Source organism: Phyllopteryx taeniolatus, chromosome 7 (genome assembly GCF_024500385.1).
Source record: "Phyllopteryx taeniolatus isolate TA_2022b chromosome 7, UOR_Ptae_1.2, whole genome shotgun sequence".
Taxonomy (NCBI): Eukaryota; Metazoa; Chordata; class Actinopteri; order Syngnathiformes; family Syngnathidae; genus Phyllopteryx; species Phyllopteryx taeniolatus.
In genome coordinates this window covers 31,911,747-31,932,372 of record NC_084508.1, presented here as the reverse complement: position 1 = coordinate 31,932,372, position 20,626 = coordinate 31,911,747, and the positions used below count along the sequence as shown (strand labels likewise).

Sequence of the window (20,626 nt, the reverse complement as noted above, 5' to 3'; positions counted from 1 at the left end):
AGTTGATGTTGGTCGCCCACTTCAGGTCCTGGGAGATTGTAATTCCCAGGAACTTGAAGGTCTCGACGGTTGACACAAGGCAGCTGGACAACGTGAGGGGCAGCTGTGGCGAAGGATGCCTCCTGAAGTCCACGATCATCTCTACAGTCTTGAGCGTGCTCAGCTCCAGGTTGTGTCGGCCGCACCACAGCTCCAGCCGCTCCGCTTCCTGTCGATATGCAGACTCGTCACCGTCCTTGATGAGGCCGATGACAGTGGTGTCATCTGCAAACTTCAGGAGTTTGACAGTCGGGTTCGCTGAGGTGCAGTCGTTCGTGTAGAGAGAGAAGAGCAGCGGAGAGAGGACACAACCTTGGGGCGCCCCAGTGCTGATGCTGCGTGTAGATGAGGTGGCCTCCCCCAGCCTGACCTGCTGTGTCCTGCCCGTCAGAAAGCTGTAAATCCACTGGCAGATGGGAGGTGAGACGCTGAGCTGGAGAAGCTTGGATGAAAGGAGTTCAGGGATGATGGTGTTGAACGCTGAGCTGAAGTCCACGAACAGGATCCTCGGGTAGGTCCCTGCACTGTCGAGGTGTTCTAGGATGAAGTGCAGTCCCATGTTGACTGCATCATCCGCAGATCTGTTCGCTCGGTAGGCAAACTGCAGGGGGTCCAGCGGGGGACCTGTGACACTCTTGAGGTGGTCCAGCACGAGACGTTCAAAGGACTTCATGACCACAGATGTCAAAGCGACAGGCCTGTAGTCATTCAGACCCGAGATTGCAGGTTTCTTGGGGAGTGGAATGATGGTGGAGCATTTGAAACAGGATGGAACTTCGCACATTTCCAGAGATCTGTTGAAGATCTGAGTGAAGACTGGAGCGAGCTGGTCCGCGCAGACTTTGAGGCAGGATGGGGACACGTGGTCCGGGCCTGCCGCTTTGTTAATCTATTGTTGTTTGAAGATCCGTCTCACATCCTGTTCATGGATGGTTAACGCAGACGTCAGGTGTGATTGTGGTCGCGGGTGCGGCCGGGTGGGTGTGTGGTGTGAAACTGTCCTTTTCAAATCTGCAGTAGAAGGTATTCAAGTCGTTGGCTAGTGTGCTATTGTTCTCAGCTTGGGGGGATCGTCGCTTGTAATTAGTCAGCGATTGGAATGCATGCCAGACTGATTTATAGTCGTTTGCGCTAAACTTATTTTCCAACTTTGCTGTATAGATCCTCTTTGCAATGTTAATTTCTTTACTCAGCTGGTTTCTAGCTCGATTATACAGGGCCCTGTCCCCGCTCTGATATGCGTCCTCCTTAGCTTGGCGAAGCTGCTTAAGTTTAGCAGTGAACCACGGCTTATTGTTGTTGAATGTGCGAAATGATTTTGTTGGTACACAGACCTCTTCACAGAAACTGATATAGGATGTGACAGTGTCCGTATATTCATCCAGGCTGCCAGCTGAATTTTCAAAGACACTCCAGTCTGTGCAGTCTAAACAGCTTTGAAGTTCCATCTTGGCTTCATTTGTCCACTTTTTGACTGTTTTCACTGTAGGCTTCGCACATTTAAGTTCTTGCCTGTACGTCGGTATTAAGTGAATTAAGCAGTGATCAGACGAGCCCAGGGCTGCACGAGGTATAGCACGGTATGCGTTTTTTACCGTAGTGTAGCAGTGGTCTAAAGTATTATTTTCCCTGGTAGGACAGTCGATGTGCTGCTTGTATTTAGGGAGTTTGTGGTTGAGTTTAGCTTTGTTAAAGTCCCCAAGAATAATGAGGGGTGAGTCGGGGTGTTTTTTTTCAAATTTCGTTGACTTGATCGGCGAGCGTTAGCAATGCGGCGTTCGTGTTAGCTTGAGGCGTTATATAGACTCCAGCCAGTATGAATGATGCGAACTCACGTGGCGAGTAGAATGGTTTAAGAATAGCGACTCCAAATGCGGTCTGCAGTGTGTGCTGAGCACCGTGACGTCCGTATACCATTTTTCGTTGATATAGAGGCATATCCCGCCGCCCTTTGTTTTCCCCGATGATTCCGTGTCGCGGTCCGCTCGATGAATGTTGAAGCCGTGGAGCATGACGCCGCCATCGGGTACAGCGTCGCAAAGCCAGGTCTCCGTGAAGCACATGGCCGCGGAACGTCCAAAGTCTTTCCTGGTCTTTAACAGAAGATGAAGCTCGTCCATTTTGTTGGGTAGGGAGCGTACATTCGCAAGGTGGATCGACGGGAACGCCAATCTGTGTACTCTCTTGCGGAGTTTCACCTGAATGCCGGCTCGCTTCCCTCTGTGGCGCCGCTTCCGTCTCCATGCGCCGAAAACCGCGGACGCCGCTCCGGTGAGTAACTCGGGGAAAAAACTGAGCGGATATTTGAAAGTTGGTGACAGAAAGTCCGGAGTAGACTCCTTGATGGTTAGCAGGTCTCCCCTTGTGTAAGTGAGTCGTGTAAGGTCTCCAAAGACGGACGAAAAACACAAAAACAAAGACAATACTAGAGAGCGCGTTACCGAGGCGACCACACTGGTAGGCGCCATCTTTCACATAATAAAGAGTGAAAAATTTAAGGGGGTCTGAATACTTTCCGCACCTACTGTATATACAGTCCCTTCCAAAGGTATTGGAACGGCAAGGTCAATTCCTTTGTTTTTATTGTATACTGAAGACATTTGGGTTTCAGGTCAAAAGATGACTATAAGACAAAAGTTCAGAATTCCAGCCTTTATTTCATGGTATTTACATCAAGATGTATGTGTTAAGCCTGCGACCCATTGACTTCACCAGACTGTTGCATTCTTCATTTTAAATGCTTTTTCAGGCCTTTACTGCAGCCTCTTTCAATTCTTGCTTGTTTCTGGGGGTTTCTCCCTTCAGTACCGTCTTCAGGAGGTAAAATGCATTCTATTGGGTTAAGGTCCAGTGATTGACTTGGGCAGTCTAAGACCTTCCACTTTTCCCCCCTGATGAAGTCCTTTGTTGTGTTCGCATTGTGTTTTGGGTCACTGCCTTGTTGCATGATGAAGCTTCTCCCGATTAGTTCAGAATTCATTCTGCTGCTACCATCTTGAGTTACATCCTCAATAAAGACTTGTGAGCCCATTGCAGAAGCAGCCATGCAAGCCCAAGCCAGGAGATTACCTCCACCATGCTTCACAGATGAGCTTGTGTATTTTGGATCATAAACAGATCCTTTCTTCCTCCATACTTTGGCCTTTCCATGACTTTGGTAGAGGTTAATCTTGGTCTCATCGGTCCATAAAACCTTGTTCCAAAACTTTTATGGCTCATCTCTGTACTTCTTTCAAGGTGGCCTTCCGATTCATTTTCCTGATAAGTGGTTTGCATCTTGTGATATGGCCTGTATATTTCTTATTCGAACAGTGGATTTTGATACCTTCACCCCTGCCCTGTGGAGGTTGGCAGTGATGTCACTGACTGTTGTCTTTGCGCATTTCTTCACAGCTCTCACAATGTTCGTCATTAACTGCTGTTGATACCCTTGGCTGACCTATTCAATGTCTGTTACTCAGTACACCAGTAGTTTCTTTTTCAGGACATTCCAAATTGTATTGGCAATGTTTGTACAATAGCTCTGATTGATTTTCCCTCTTCTCTCAGCTTCAAAATGGTTTGCTTTTCTCCCATAGACAGCTTTCTGGTCTTCATGTTTGCTTAACAGCAAATGCAGTTTTCACAGGTAGAAGCCAAAGCCAAAAACAAGCACTATCTAATGTTTAAGCAATCAATCTAAAAGGCAACACCTGAGCAACTAGAAACACCTATCAGTGACATGTTCCAATACTTTTGCTCACTTTAAAAGTGGGTGGCTTCAAACAAGAGCTGATCTGTCCTGAGTCGTTTTACACTTCTTCTTCTTCTTTTCCTTTCGGCTTGTCCCGTTAGGGGTCGCCACAGCGCGTCATCCTTTTCAATGAGAGCCTATCTGCTGCATCCTCCTCTCGAACACCAACTGCCATCATGTCTTCCCTCACGACATCCATCAACCTTCTCTTTGGTCTTCCTCTAGCTCTCTTGCCTGGCAGCTCCATCCTCATCATCCTTCTACCAATATACTCACTCTCTCTCCTCTGGACGTGTCCAAACCATTGAAGTCTGCTCTCTCTAACTTTGTCTCCAAAACATCAAACCTTGGCTGTCCCTCTGATGAGCTCATTTCTAATTTTATCCAACCTGGTCAATCCGAGAGCGAACCTCAACATCTTCATTTCCGCCACCTCCAGCTCTGCTTCCTGTTTTCTCTTCAGTGCCACTGTCTCTAATCCATACATCATGGCTGGCCTCACCACTGTTTTATAAACTTTGCCCTTCATCCTAGCAGAGACTCTTCTGTCACATAACACACCTGACACCTTCCTCCACCCGTTCCAACCTGCTTGGACCCGTTTCTTCACTTCCTGACCACACTCACCATTGCTCTGGACGGTTGACCCCAAGTATTTAAAGTCCTCTACCCTTGCCATCTCTTCTCCCTGTAGCCTCATTCTTCCCCCACCACCCCTCTCATTCATGCACATATATTCTGTTGTACTTCGGCTAATCTTCATTCCTCTTCTTTGCAGTGCATGCCTCCATCTTTCTAACTGTTCCTCCAGCTGCTTCCTGCTTTCACTGCAGATCACAATGTCATCTGCAAACATCTCCCTTCTCTATCATTTTCCTCATTCATCAACTCCTCGAAGTATTCTTTCCATCTACCTAGCACACTGCTGGCACCAGTCAACATATTTCCATCTCTATCTTTAATCACCCTAACCTGCTGCACATCCTTCCCATCTCTATCCCTCTGTCTGGCCAGCCTGTATAGATCCTTTTCTCCTTCTTTAGTGTCCAACCTGCCATACATGTCATCATATGCCTCTTGTTTTGCCTTTGCCACCTCTACCTTTGCCCTGTGTCGCATCTCTATGTATTCCTTTCGCCTCTCCTCGGTCCTCTCAGTGTCCCACTTCTTCTTAGCTAACCGTTTTCCTTGTATGATTTCCTGTACTGTGAGGTTCCACCACCAAGTCTCCTTCTCTCCTTTCCTGCCAGAAGATACACCAGGTACTCTCCTGCCTGCTTCTCTGATCACCTTGGCTGCAGTGGTCCAGTCTTCTGGAAGCTCTTCCCGTCCACCGAGAGCCTGTATCACCTCTTCCCGAAAAGCTGCACAACACTCGTCCTGTCTCAGCTTCCACCACATGGTTCTCTTCTCTGCCTTTGTCTTCCTAATTTTCCTCCCCACCACCAGAGTCATCTTACACACCACCATCGTATGCTGTCTAGCCACACTCTCCCCTACGACTACCTTACAGTTGGTAACCTCCTTCAGATTACATCGTCTGCACAAAATGTAATCCACCTGTGTCCTTCTACCTCCGCTCTTGTAGGTCACCCTATGTTCGTGCCTCTTCTGGAAAAAAGTGTTCACTACAGCCATTTGCATCCTTGTTGCAAAGTCTACCACCATCTGTCCCTCCAAGTTCCTTTCCTGGATGCCGTACTTACCCATCACTTCTTCATCACCCCTATTACCTTCACCAACATGTCCATTACAATCTGCACCAATTACGACTCTCTCTCTGTCTGGGATGCTCAGAACTACATCATCTAGCTCCTTCCAGAATTTCTCTTTCACCTCTAGGTCACATCCTACCTGTGGGGCATAGCCACTAATCACATTACACATAACACCCTCAATTTCAAATTTCAGCCTCATCACTCGATCTGATACTCTTTTCACCTCCAAGACATTCTTAGCCAACTCTTCTTTTAAAATAACCCCAACTCCATTTCTCTTCCCATCTACACCATGGTAAAATAATTTAAACCCTGCCCCTAAACTTCTAGCCTTACTGCCTTTCCACCTGGTCTCCTGGACACACAATATATCAACCTTTCTCCTAATCATCATGTCAACCAACTCCCGAGATTTTCCTGTCATAGTCCCAACATTCAAAGTCCCCACATTCAGTTCTAGGCTCTGTGTTTTCCTCTTCTCTTTCTGCCGAAGAACCCACTTTCCACCTCTTCTTCTTCTTCTTTGACTTCGACTGAGTCGTTTTACACATCTCGATGTAAATACCATTGAAATAAAAGCTGGAATTCTGAACTTTTGTCTCATATTCATCTTTTGATCTGAAACCCAAATGTGTTCAGTATACAACAAAAACAAAGGAATTGACCATGTTGTTCCAATACTTTTGGAGGGGACTGTACTTCTTTTTTAGACTTAGACAAGACAAATGTCCATATCTACGTATCAAATGGATGTATTTAAACACCAAAACTGCATTATTCTAATGACTATTGAATAAAAACGACTGAAAAAGTGTACTTTGTTCATTAGTTTTTTACAATTAAAAAAATAGCACCATCAAACAAACATGTAATAGTCTAATGCTGTATCTCCAATTATCCACAAGTAATGCAGTACAGTTTAAACTATTCAGTCAAGTAAGAATGTGCGTACAAACATTTACATCATAAACGTAGTTGATCAAAGCATTTAAAATAATGGCTTGGGCAGTTGAGAATTTGTTTTCATCCATCCATCCATTTTCTGTCAGCATCTATTTAATACACTCGCATCAAACCATCTTTTGATCAGCATACCATAATACGGTGAGGACCTTCATGGTAAAAGTGAGCGCCACCATAACCACAGGGTCAAGGCAGATCTACTTAGCTCACGTATGTAATATACACAGCTGTAAAGATACCCTTTGTACCGCTCGGCTTGTACGAGTTAACCAATAGTGACCACGTACAACCTCTTTCTAACAACCTCTTTCTTGTTGAAAAATCCACAGGTGAGGAGCTAAAAGGAGAATCATCTTCACCTCCCATTTAGAGAAACTAACTGAACCTATTGTATTTAAAAATCACACCTGATAGAGATGTGTGATAAAGAAGAGACCAAACTATGTCAGTGTGCATGTAAACATCAATGATGGAGAAATAGTCATTTACTATATCATCCCAAACAGATCCTGTAAAGCCCATAGGAGGCACCAAAAATGTGTTGGGGGGGGGGGGGGCAACAACAACAACATTAAATTGACTAAAAAAACAAAACCCAATAACATTTACTATAAAGGGGACATAGGTTAAATGTTCTTTTTCATTCTTTGCATACAAATAGTTGGGTCTCTGGAGTATCCGTCTACCCATCAAGTATAAAATGATACAATTTCTGCCAATTTCTGAAAATGTGTTTGTAAGCAAGTCGTGTTGTACTTCACACACAGTGCCGCAATTTAACATAACCACCCCCCACACAGTTTCTCAGCCAATGACTTGGCAGCTAGGCTGGACAAAGTTCTAGAAACAACTACTTTGACCAATGCATCATGTCAAAGCCACAAGGTTAGCAACGCTGCAGTGATAGCACAAATTAGCGTTAGTATCTCATCTACAAGGACTTGCCCTTTGGAGCTGGAGGGTCAGTGGTTCAAGTCCCACTGTGGAAAAAAAAATTGAGAGCGATGCTCGCCTGCTTTCTGCCTACTTTTGAGGTGCCTTTGAGCAAGGCACCATCCCCATGGCTCAGCTCAAGTGGCGCAAGACTGTGTTTATGCATCTTGTGTTGTTGTTGTGGTTGTGTTCGGGGTGCATGTGCCCATGCATTATACGCCGAGTGTAATGTAAAATGCATTAACTGCTTTTTAGGCTAAGGGCACTCGCTTGTTTTCCACTCTCTGGGTAGTGTTTCCACTAGTAGAAGCCACCAGTCGTCCGCCGCAAACACACGCTACCAAGCAGAGCTGGCCAAGGCCAGCAGAAACCCGCTCGTGGGATGAATCTAATGAAAGCCGGACTTGCCATTAGCTCAGCAGTATGTGGGACTGAATGAGGGCTGGTGCCCTGCATGAGACAGAACCACCTAAAAAATTATCCATTTTCACCATGGCGAGAAATTTATTGAAAAAATACGATAGACGCCAGTACACCTGTGACCCGAGTGTGGAAAAGCAGTTCAGAAAATGGATGGATGTCTACAATTGGCATATTTTGACAAAAGCATGCCACAGACATTTTAAGACTTAGGAGCTATTTTAAATTGTGAAAAAAAATCATCTTATGTCTCCTTTAAAAATGTTTGAAATTACACCACTGAAGTGTGATTCGCTTGTTGTAAAGTCCAGCTGAATGTGGTCGATAAAATATCTTCTATACCATAGATAAAGGTGCCACAAACCAATGATAATGGCAACAAACATTCAACATTTCGCTATCCTCTACTTTATTGTACCCTAGAATTCCCTAAATATTTCACAATTTTTCAACAATAGTACAACACAAATTTTGCACTTTGTAAAAAGTAAGAAAACGACCCACCTTTATTTAAGCTCTTGTTCTCCAGCTCCAGGCTCTTGATTCGAGAGATCAATTCTTGATCAGCTGTGCTGCTGCTGCAAGTGCTCTACCAAACAAGAACACGAAATATGTTAACAGTATAGTGATTGCCAGGTAATCAGAACCTTCTAACCCACACTCAAGGTCACATCTTACACCTGGTCATCTCTAAGGATGTTTAAAGTCTTATCAATTGACATTAAGGATATGGCTTGGTCGCAGGCGAGATGGTAATTAGTGCCACTACTAATTGATAAAATGACAGGAATGGCATTACATTTTTTATTGAACAACTGCACAAGATGCATACAAACACTATGGCTTTTGTCACAATCAAATACAAATAAGGTTAGGTACATTCCAAAATAAAAAAAAGTATATAAAAAGAAAACCGGCAAAGGCTTTTCACATAGCATATATTCCTGAATTATACAATAAAAGATTCATAGCATTTCTATTTTTCATAAGTCAGCTTTTGAGGGAAGAAAAAAGGTGAAAAATGAATTTGGGTTTCACCTTCAAAACTTTACATGAAGAAAAAAATATACAGAACACAAGAATAGTATTTACCAAATGGTCATTATTTGTATTGCACATGGACACCACAAAAATGTCTTAATTGGAAAACCTTCGGGTAAAGCCAGTGTAGTATATTTTAATAGTAACACAATCAGAGTTCCTTTGCACAGGACAAATGGTGGGAGATCTGTATTCACACCAACTATCTTTTCTTTGTACTTCTACATCAAAGGACATCCTTTAGCCAGTTATATGTATATTGGGGTTGTCCTGCCCTCCCTGACAGAGACCGGTCGGGGGTTTACAACCGGGCCAGATCTTCAAAGAGAACTGTTTTTCATTATCGCAACAAAGGGCCCAGGGGAGAAAGATGGACCAGACGGAGAGACACCAGCTGGCGAGTGAGATTCCAAATATGGTCATGAGAAGCAGCATCCTTCCGGATGCAACCAGGCAGGGGGCTAATTCCACGCCCAGAGAATTAGAACCTTGATAAACTTGAGATCCCAGGGTTTTTGGGGGCTTTTTCGTCGTTCGGGAAATGTAAGCAGCTGCTATGACACTAAGGCTTGTTCAATAAATCGAATTAGCCCAAACGCCAAGTGTCTCGAAGTCTTCATGCATCCCATGCCAGACGGAAGTCGGAGTTGTCCCGGGAGATCTCCGACTCAGAAGCACAGGCGAACGAAATTTAACCACAACAGTCATGTATATCAGCCAATAAGGCTCTGGACCATCCATCCATCCATTTTCCGTACCACTTATCCCCATTAGGGTCGCGGGCCTGCTGGCCCCCATCTCAGCTGACTCTGGTCACCAGCCAATGTACACCCTGAACTGGTCGCCAGCCAGTCACAGGGCTTTGGACCACATACAATAAATAAAATATTTAAAAAATAAATAAATAAATAAATAAATAAAAAAAGATGGACAGTAGTTTCTACTTCATCACAAAAAAACAGTTATTCGTTTCAATACCAAATCGTTGTTGTACAAAGTCATTAGCGGGATACACCCCATTCATAACTAGAGTAAACTTGTTTGGCTTTGGGAATAATAATTTCTAATGTTTAGCCGATAACCTGCAAATGATGTCTTTGGAAAAGGACTGTCAGACTAAATTCCAGTCAGACATGAGTGGATAAGAAATGACAGTTCTAAGTACCTTGTTTCAAATCTTGACACCACTAAAGTCATGGCTTTCAACCAAAAGAAGGGGAAGACGGAGTAGTTAGAGCAGGGCCACTTAAAATCCCTTTAATCAAACCAAATAAAAGAGTTGGGGATGGCTTTAGTTATGTATTTGAATGTTTTGTGATTTTTGTACAAATTATATTCAAGACAAAAAGTGTTTATGGCAGAAAGTCTTCCACTTGTGTCAAGCCCAATGTCTGCACTTAAAGCTTTCAATGAGCTTCAGGATTATTTGGGAGGCCATAAAAGCTCTTAGGATCGTATATACCGCCTACGACGCAACACGACACTACCATTTGTCATCCATTTTCCATACCGCTTATCCTCACTAGGGTCACGGGCATGCTGGAACCTATCCCAGCTGACTTGGGGCGAGAGGCGGGGTACACCCTGAACTGGTCGCCAGCCAATCACAGGGCACATAAACAAACAACCATTTGCACTCACATTCACACCTACGGCCAATTTAGAGTTTTCAACTAACCACCATGCATGTTTTTGGGATGTGGGAGGAAATCGGTGTACCCGCAGAAAACTCACGCAGGTACAGGGTATAACATGCAAACTCCACAGAAGAGGCAGGATTTGAACCCGGGTTCTCAGAACTGTAAGGCAGATGTGCGAACCAGTCGGTAACCATTTATCATCTATCTATCCATTTTGCGTACAGCTTCCCCTCAATAGGGACGCAGGCCTGCTGGTGCCTATATCCCAAACTGACTCTGGGCGAGAGGCGGGGTACACCCTGAACTGGTCGCCACCCAATCCCAGGGTACGTAAACAACCATTCGCTCTCACATTCACACCTACGGCCAATTGAGTCTTCAATTAACCTACCATGCATGTTTTTGGGATGCGGGAAGAAACCGGAGTACCCAGAGAAAACCCTAACAGGCATGGGGCGAACACAAACTCCACACAGGAGAGGCCAGATTTGAACCCGGGTCCTCAAAAGTGTGAGGCAGATGTGCTAACCAGTCATCCACCGTGCCACCTACCATTTATCAATTAATGAAAATAAGCGTTAATCACCCAATCACTCCCGGTCAGCTGTTGACAGCCTTTTTGCCAACAAACAACTATATACAAAAAGCAGTGATAAAAAACAAAAGTGGCTAATCTTTTACAAAAACACAGGCAGGAAGCTTGTAACCTCGAGTTGAGTCTGGAAAAGATTCCCATATATGCCACACACAGCATTTTGGGATTACAAAATGTTGAATCAGCCTGGAGGTTTTCCGTATTGCCACAAACCAAATTGTATCTATGCTGTATGCCTAAATTGTTTGTTGTCTTGCCCGGGATCTTGTAGGTCATCAAGTCCTAAATATTTATGTCAGAGCCCACTTGAAGTCGCAGGACACCAGGGTCCAAACAGAAGAGTTCCAGATGTGCCTTCCTGCTAAGGCACATCCATCTCTAGTCCTTGCTGACAGCTCTTCTCCACTTCTGTTGGCATTTCCCCGACATTTCTGACAAGTGGACCACCATGGCAGTGCGGTTGTTCTTGCACCAGAATACTCTGGTGGATTCTTGGAGAAGAGGACGTCAAACAAGATACCTGGGTAGGTAGTGTGTGGCTACCCTCTCAATGAGGTAATCTCTGACCTCACTGGAAATGTCAGCTAATGCTGCCTGTGGAGGACAAGATACAATCAGGTTGGGAAATCTTAACTAGGAAACAATGACGACACAATTTAAGTTTGAATGTTTTGGGGGGGGGGGGGGGGGGGCCCTCAGTTCATCCCGTTTACGTAGCTGGTCAGCTTTGTCCCTTTACTCCTGTTGCAGCTGGTCTGCACCTCGGCCCTTCCTTTGCCCCTGGAAGGCCGGCTGCCTCTTCTGCATACTTGATTGCGAAGCTGATTAGTCAGAGCTGCCTGGACTAGAGGGGCCATCGAAGCGGGAAATCTTCAAAATGAATAAAAGTGTGAGAGCATCTCTGCTTTGTTATAAACAGAACAAGGTATCTGAAAAAAGTACAAAATAACCCAACAATAGTTGACAAACATTTCTTATATGAATTCAAACATCGTAAGCCTACTGGTTCTTGCGCTCCATGTAGAAGTATCATCTGTGGATAATATTGTGATTTCATTATGTTTTATTCCTATTTCCCTAACTGGACACTTTCTGTAGTGGTATGATTTCATATTTCCTACAGTGTAATGCAATGCCTCATATAACAAACAAACGGATATAGCGTCAATGCAATAATAACAATTTCTATTCTTTTCCAACTGTTTTCAGACATTTTCCCATCAAAACTGCATCCAAAACGCAGAGTTGTATGTTTTTCACTCCCAAAACATTTGTGTGCAATAATGCCTCTTAAACAACATGCATGCATGTTTACCAATCCCGCTGTGACAATAAATACAAATAGTTTTGTTACACCATATCATGGTACAGTAAATGCTGCTACACAAGCACTCTCATAGGCATAGTAATTAGCACTCTGCTAACAATTAGCAGGCCTCTTTTGTCTCCCGTTTGTAACAAGCTAACTAAACATTTATTTCTGTCACAAAAAAAATTAATCATACAATAATTACCTCTTCCAAAGAATCCATCTTTCCCCCAACGGCAATCCTTCAAAACAGAATAAAAATGTAGAATCACACTGTTGCGGAGTGGTGGGGAGGCTTGGCATAGCCTGTGTCATATCGAAGCGACAGCTTGGTTAGTGTAATGCAGATTTCCAGCTTAGGGAGCGACAGAAGCTACACACTGCAGGTTTAATTGTCTGGGTGACCCTAAACAAACCAGTATATGTAGTTATACTAGGGTTGTCCCGATCCTAAATTGGGCCTGATTACATGATTTTCAGCAAATCGGGATCAGATGAAAAAAGATCGGATTTGTACATTTTCTTCTTTGTAAAAGGTCACAAAGCGACAAAATAGGGTACACATATACTGCCAAATTGAACGGCAGTAGCATAGTTTAATATTACACAATGTAACGTTTCGTGGTGTGAAAAAAAAAAAGACAAGACGGGAGGCAGAAAAAATTCAAATCTGCACAATTGCTGGGATTTCCCCAAAAATCTTCTTTATTTAAACTGCAACTTTTTAAGCCCGAGTGTACTGCACCTATTTGTTAAAATACGAACCCCAAAAAAGGAGACCACTCATTACCTTGCGGTATGGGGTGACTTTATTGACAGAAGAGGATCTTTGGGAGGGAATTAGAGAGGTTATATTTAACTCAACTCTCTCCTTTCAAAAGCACATTAGGAATATAGTGCCATAAAAAAGTATTGGCCCCCTTCTCAAAATCTTATATTATTGCACAGTTTCCCCACTTTAATTAAGATCATCAAACAATTTCATTTATTAAGGAAAAAACACTCTTCAAAGTTAACTGGCTCTGTGTGAAAAAGTAATAGCCCCCTAAACTTAATAACTGATAGGGCCATCCTCAGCAGGAACAACTGAAATAATTTGTTTTCTATAACTGGCAATGAGTCTTTCACATCTTTGTGGAGATATTTTGGCCCACTCTTGAATTCAGCAAAAATGGAGGGTTTTCGAGCATAAATGGCCTTTTAAAGGTCATGCCACTGTATTTCAATCAGATTCAAGTCTGGACTTTGACTAGCCCTCTCTCTCCCCTCCCCTCTCTGTTTCAGCTTCTCTTCAAGCCACGCACCTGTCTCCAATCAACCCTCGTCACCACCTACATTTAAGCCTGACTGTTCCCGGAAATCCTCGCCAAAGTACTGCAGCCTGTCCTAGCGTTACCAAGGCCCACCGTACTCATGTAAGATACTCCTCGTTCCCTTGTTAACTCTTGTGTCTCCTCTTTCCCCGTGTTCCTGACCCACGTCATTCCTGTCAGCCCTTGTTCTGTCCACTGCCTGCCACCTGTGCATGCCACGGCCTGTCAACACATCCAGGACCACTTCCATAACCTTTGCTCAATAAACTGTTCATCATTTTACTTCAGCTACTTCCCACACATGACAGTTGATCTAATAAAGACAAAATGACAAATACTGAAGTCATAATTTATTAACAATTATGATTTTGAATGTCAAACAAAAATGTTCTTGACAAAATTCAGAAAATATGGAAATTCAGACAAATTTTGACAAATTATTCTGGAAGTAAATTTTAATAGGTCGGCAGCTTTGCAAAGTGTAGCCACTTACAGATCAGATAGTTGTATACTGGCCATATGTCACACAGTGACTACACTGAGCAAAACATTTGAGCACCCTGTATGCAAGTAACGGCAGTTTTTGGGAAACTGCTTTTTCTACGCGAATTAGTTCGAAAATTTTCAGCTCACCTTTCCAAAAATGTACTTCAGTTCATAATTTAAAGTTTTGAACTGCTCCAAAAATTAACTAGTTCGTAGTTTGTTTGTTTTTTCGCTCAATATGTTGCTAGCAGGTTATTAACCTGAAAAAAATGGCATTTTCATTCCATTCAGTCCACACAAGTAGCCAGCGGCAGATTTCACCCTGCAATCTCAAAAATGTGTAAAAACTTGTTGCTTGAATTGTCTTTTTTTCAATCTTTTGTCAGGACAGATTCTGTTTAAGTGATTTCTTGACTGAACAGGTCTGGAGGTAATCAGGCTTGATGTGATCAGAGAAAATTAACCAAAAATTGTGATTAGCCACAATTAATTCATGATTTATCCATCCATCCGTTTTCTGAGCCGCTTATCCTTACAAGGGTCGCGGAAGTGCTGGAACCTATCCCAGCTATCATTGGGCAGGAGGCGGTGTACACCCTGAACTGGTTCCCAGCCAATCGCAGGGCACATATAAACAAACAACCATTCGCACTCACAGTCACACCTACGGGCAATCTAGAGTCGCCAATTAACCTACCATGCATGTTTTTGGGATGTGGGAGGAAACCGGAGTGCCCAGCGAAAACCCACGCAGGCACGGGGAAAACCTGCAAACTCCGCACAGATTGAACCCCGGTCCTCAGAACTGTGAGGCAGGCACTCTAACCAGTCGCACACCGAGCCACCATTCATGATTTAACTTGGGGATAATAACTTTTTCCCCACACAGGGGCCAGGTAACAGTTAATTTTTTTCCCCTTAATAAATGAAATCATTTAAAAACAGCATTTTAAATTCACTTGAGTTATATCTGTCTGATATTTACCTTTGTTTGTAAATAGAGGGGGAAACTATGCAAAAATGTAAGAATTTGAGAAGGGAGCCAATACGACACTGTATTACAAAAACTATTTTTTTTCCATCTTTGCAATATTGCTAAAACACGGTACATCCTATCCACTAGTGACGCAAAGATCATCCATCCATTTTCCGCACCGTTGATCCTCACTAGGGTCGCGGACGTGCTGGATGCTATCCCAGCTGACACTGGGCGAATCTTAAATTAACCTACCATGCATGTTTTTGGTATGTGGGAGGGCTGTTGAACCCCGGGACATCAGAACTGTGAGGTAGATGTGCTAACCACCCTGCCGTCACAGAGATCGTATACCACACATCTGTTATGTCTTGCTTGATGTTGGTCTTCCCATGTCTAGTATAAAAAGCCTGAAGTTAATATTAAACGCTTCAGACTTTTGAAGAGGGGGAAACTATGCAAAAATGTAAGAATTTGAGAAGGGAGCCAATACGACACTGTATTACAAAAAATATTTTTTTTCCATCTTTGCAATATTGCTAAAACACGGTACATCCTATCCACTAGTGACGCAAAGATCATCCATCCATTTTCCGCACCGTTGATCCTCACTAGGGTCGCGGACGTGCTGGATGCTATCCCAGCTGACACTGGGCGAATCTTAAATTAACCTACCATGCATGTTTTTGGTATGTGGGAGGGCTGTTGAACCCCGGGACATCAGAACTGTGAGGTAGATGTGCTAACCACCCTGCCGTCACAGAGATCGTATACCACACATCTGTTATGTCTTGCTTGATGTTGGTCTTCCCATGTCTAGTATAAAAAGCCTGAAGTTAATATTAAACGCTTCAGACTTTTGAAGAGGACGAGAAAGTTCGGTCATATTACCCCCATTCTGACCAACTTGCATTGGCTCAGAGTCTACTTGAGATGGGATTTTAAGGTCCTGTTACTTACTCATAAAATATTACACGGGTTAGCACCTTCTTATCTCGCTGACTGACTTTTACTGTATGTTCCGTCCCAAAACCTAGGCTCGAAAAACGCTGGTCTTTTGGTGACTCCGAAAGCCAGAAAGAAGTCCGCAGGCTCTCGAGCATTTTTTTTCTTTCTGGCTCCAGTACTTTGGAATGCCCTACCTGCGGATATCAGAGCTGCTATCTCAGTGGAAATGTTTAAATTCCTACTTAAGACTTATTTCTACTCCTTGGCATTTAGGTAAAGTACCGGTTTTACTGCAGCTTGTCCCATCTCCTCCCCTGTCGTCTCCTGCTAGGAGAAAGGACGAGGTGATGTTGACCGAATCTGAGGCTGTTGCTGTTTGGGTTCTGCACCGATCAACTGGGACAAGATCTGAGGTGGACCACTTCCCCCGGAGTCGTGACCACGAAGTATTCTGTTCTGACCGACCGGGCCGGGTCCTGAGGCAGAACCACTGAAGGAGTCTACCCTGCGGCGCCATTTCTCTTTCAATTGACTCTCATGCCATTTTAAATGAATGTTATACAGCATCTTGCCATTGTAATGAACATTTTACAGCACCAGACTATGTGATAAAATGTTGCCCACGTGACATCCATTTTAGCCTGGTCACCCTGGAAGAGGTATGCCCCCCCCATCTGCGGTCCCTTCTCAAAGTTTCTTTTATCCCCCCCAAATGGGGTTTTGAGTTTTTCCTTGCCCGACTGGGGGGGTTCCTTGCCCGACTGGAGGGGTTTAGATTACGGGATGTCATCAATCATTGCCAACTGTGGGCCTGTGAAGCTCTTTGAAACTTTTGTAATTAAGGGCTACACAAATAAACTTGACTTGACTTACTTACTCCTGCAAGTGACTTCTGAATGTTCTCCCGGGCACGTGCGATGTCTTGAAGGATGGCGTTAGCTCCCGCATCCTTAATATAAACAAGAGATACTTTTGATTAATGTTGTATGATCAATATATCAAAGCAAACTGGACTAATTGGTTACACTACCACCTTTGGTTTAGCAGTGACAGAACCATGAAGAACACAATTCTGACTGGTGATGGCAAGATAAAGATACATTGCTTCTAGGTAATACTGATTGCAAATTTGTAATAATGTGGATTTGCTTTCGGAGTGCTATCATTATGTGCAGGGCTTGACTCTGACGGTGGCCAATTACCCAAATGCGTGTACATTTCAACGGTGGCAGGTAACACAGCCACTCGTACCAGCCACTTTGAAGCTTTACATTTTATATGTGCATTTAATTGTTGTTTTCTTAAACGGCATCTGTAATAATAAACCAATTGCAATGTGAGACTAGTACACTACAAATCCCATCAGCCCTGCCTGCAAACAGTGTTTGCTCATTGGTCCATTCGGGAATCCCTTTGAAGACATCACTGTTGAGAGGTGAAGAGGACAGCAACAGAAGAGAAGCGGTGGAGCGATGATGTTGTATTTTGCAGGTGTTACAAAACCCGCAGAGAGGAACAAGAGGAAATTTGAAGAGACAAAGGAAGAGGACACAAAAAAAGAAAAGACATTCATGAAAAGTGGAAGGCAGGTCGAGAATGTCTCGTGTATGACCAAAGATAGCAAGTAATGTACTGCACAGACTGTCGGCTGTACGGCGGTGACAGGTTTAAGGGGCGTCCCTTTTGTGGTCGGCACATCCAATTTTAACGCGGAAAGTATGAAGGAACATGAACTGTCTCTTGGTCACCAAGGGTCTATCGCTACCAAACGGGCGTAGACGGCGGGCTCGCTGCACAACAGTGGGGCGGTGAAGTCTCTGGCCCTAACGAAGTCAGCCAAATTTGAAAAGCTGGGAATGCTGTTTCAGAACGCACATGCTGTGGGGTAGAAATGTCGACCATTTACAAACTACTTCTGGATGTGTAATAATTGCATTAATTAAAGGTAGTCTGGAGGTTTTGTCTCTCAAAATTAAAACGACTAAAATGTGTGTTTACACACTGCAACGAAGAAACCTCTTAATTACCTTTTACATTTTTGAGAAAGGTGGGTTAGTCTTAAAACTCAATTCATTTTTTCCAGGTTGGATGAGAGAAAAGTTCGAAAAATAGGAAATGCATAGAGGTTATACACATCACAGCTGAATACTTGATGGCATTAATCATTTATGTACTCGTATAGTAACGATTTGAGTGTGCTCTGGGTTCATTTACATTTAAAAAGGTTCTACATGTAGTTCAAGTAAACTTTAGTAGTCCGCTTTAATCATATTAAATATACTGTAATTATCCAACAAAAAAAATTGTCTAGTAAAAATGGTGAGTGGCTCGTGACTCTGGGAAGCCACTAGCCACAATGGCTGGTGAGCAGAAAAGTTAGTGTCAAGCCCGATTATATGTATACTGTACTTGGAAATGGAGGTGTGCATTCAGCTGCTTGCAGTCTACCACTTACACAGACTGCCCGCGTTGTTTGTGAGGAGCTGATCACACGTTCGAAGAAGCGTCTTTCTGCCTCATCGTAGCGACTTTTGTCAAACCAGATCTTCTCCTTGGTCAGAAAGGTGACAGAGCTCATGTTGCTAAAGAATGGAAGTACAACAGTGAGATGAGTGAACAAGACACAGCAGGCATTAGAATAGGTGAGCTTATTCTATTTGTGAATATGCAGGGTATATAAAAAGTCTATAAACCCTTGTTCAAATATCAGGTTTGTGTGATGTTTAAAAAAAAATAAACAATTTCAAAACTTTACACCTTTGTGACCTATAACCTGTACATAACTGAAAAAAATATATAATTTAAAAGGGGAAAACCAATACTATAACCTGGTTGCATAAATATGCCCACTCTCAAACTAATACTTTCTTGCAGCACCTTTTGACTTTTTGGGTGGAAGTCTGATCAGTGTGACACATCTTGATGTGGCAATTTTTGCGCAATCTTTGTAAAAACGCTACAAATCTGTCAGACAGCGAAAGCATCTCCATTATTTTGTTGATTTGGATGTGCCTTGGATCATTGTCATGCTAAACGATCAAGTTCCTATTCAGCGTCAGCTTTCTACTAAAATACTGCCAAATTGGGATACTGACTGATATTTGGAACACTTCCTAATTCCCTCCACCTTGAATTGGCTAACAATTCCAACTGAAGAAAAACAGCCCCAAAGAATGATGCTGCCGCCATCATGCTTCACTGTATTGATAGTGTTTTGCTGTGTAGCAGTGTTGTGATAATGCCAAACATAGCTTTTGGAATTATGGCCAAAACGTTAACCTGTTTTACCAGACCAAAATATATATTCACGTGATTTCAACTGGATTTGTGCAAAATGTAGACGTGTAAATGTTTTTCTTTGCAAGACAAGGCTTGTCTCTTGACACCCTACTTCATAACCCAGACATATGAAGATGGAAGCTTATCATCACAATAGCCAGAAATTTCTGCACCTCCTTCAATGTTGCTGTAGGCCTCTTGACAGCCTTCTTGACAAGTTTCTTGTTTTTGTTTCTTGACAAATTCTTTTGTATCCCTCTGATGTTTTGGAAGCTCTCTGAGCATGGTCCTCAGAGACATGTGCTATGTGACATGGCTTTTACTATGTCACAACAGAATTGTCAGGAAAAACCTATGAGAACAAAATTTTTTTGGGTTCGTTAGAGCCACTTTAAATGGTGGCAGGTGTGTGCCAAATCTCATTTAACAAGTTGAATATAATTGGTTATTTTTAAACAGCCACATTCCCAGTTATTTGATTGTGTGCAACCACATTATCTCAGTTTATTTTTTACATCCCCTTTAAGATATATAAATATTTTTATTTATTTATTTTTCTCCCCCAGACGAGTTGTACAGGTTATCGGTCAATCATGGGAAACGTTTTTGAAGGCTTTGAAATTATTCACTGTGGTCTAATTTTTTTATATCACAAAAACCTGCCATTTGATCAGGGGTGTGTAGACTTTTATATCCACAGTTTGTAATCGCAGTTATATTATGATGTACTATAGTAGCTCTAAAATCTTTTAACATAAGTGGACTACAGTGTTACTTTTAACAACACCAACACAAAAGAGAAACAAAGTGAAAATTGTGCGTTAATACGAAACAATGGTCAATTCAAATAATCCATCCATCCATCCATCTATTTTCTGTACCGCTTATCCTCAACTAGGGTCGCGGGCGTGCTGGAGCCTATCCCAGCTATCTTTGGGCGAGAGGCGGGGTACATCCTGAACTGGTCGCCAGCCAATCGCAGGGCACATAGAAACAAAACCATTCACACTCACATTCACACCTACGGGCAATTTACAGTCTTCAATCAACCTACTATGCATGTTTTTGGGAGGTGGGAGGAAACCGGAGAAACCGGAGAAAATCCACGCAGGCACGGGGAGAACATGCAAACTCCACACCGGCGAGGCTGGGATTTGAACCCCCGTTCTCAGAACTGTGAGGCAGATGTGCTAACCAGTTGTCCACCGTGCCACCAATTAAAATAATCATTCC

The 20,626-nt window shown here is 43.1% G+C and overlaps 2 protein-coding genes and 1 long non-coding RNA gene across 9 annotated transcripts in view; 1 reads left to right on the top strand and 2 right to left on the bottom strand.

Moving 5' to 3' along the window:
* Positions 1–16,619, top strand: part of LOC133480435 (uncharacterized) — a 34,672-nt gene extending 18,053 nt beyond the window's left edge. Inside the window, exons 1-3 of one of the 2 annotated variants that reach the window (XR_009789262.1) lie at positions 11,833–11,971; positions 13,676–13,806; positions 16,446–16,619. This is a non-coding gene — a long non-coding RNA (uncharacterized LOC133480435). Of the gene's footprint in view, positions 1–11,832; positions 11,972–13,675; positions 13,807–16,445 lie in introns of those variants that run through there. The other variant, XR_009789263.1, reaches the window with a different exon arrangement.
* Positions 1–20,626, bottom strand: part of eef1db (eukaryotic translation elongation factor 1 delta b (guanine nucleotide exchange protein)) — a 44,677-nt gene that overhangs the window by 11,227 nt on the left and 12,824 nt on the right. For 5 of the 6 annotated variants that reach the window (XM_061778424.1, XM_061778421.1, XM_061778419.1 and 2 more), the window contains 3 exons: positions 18,570–18,696; positions 16,992–17,063; positions 8,311–8,395 (listed from right to left, as the gene is read on the bottom strand). In XM_061778424.1, the coding sequence (XP_061634408.1) occupies positions 8,311–8,395; positions 16,992–17,063; positions 18,570–18,692 (280 nt within the window). In that variant the 5' untranslated portion in view covers positions 18,693–18,696. Of the gene's footprint in view, positions 1–8,310; positions 8,396–11,602; positions 11,953–12,596; positions 12,634–16,987; positions 17,064–18,569; positions 18,697–20,626 lie in introns of all 6 variants that reach the window. The other variant, XR_009789261.1, reaches the window with a different exon arrangement.
* LOC133480434 (craniofacial development protein 2-like) lies at positions 926–8,303 on the bottom strand. The gene is made up of 2 exons (XM_061778425.1): positions 1,875–8,303; positions 926–1,050 (listed from the first exon to the last, which is right to left on the bottom strand). Exon 1 carries the CDS (start codon positions 6,098–6,100, stop codon positions 4,607–4,609), a length of 1,494 nt encoding a protein of 497 aa, XP_061634409.1. The 5' UTR covers positions 6,101–8,303; the 3' UTR covers positions 926–1,050; positions 1,875–4,606.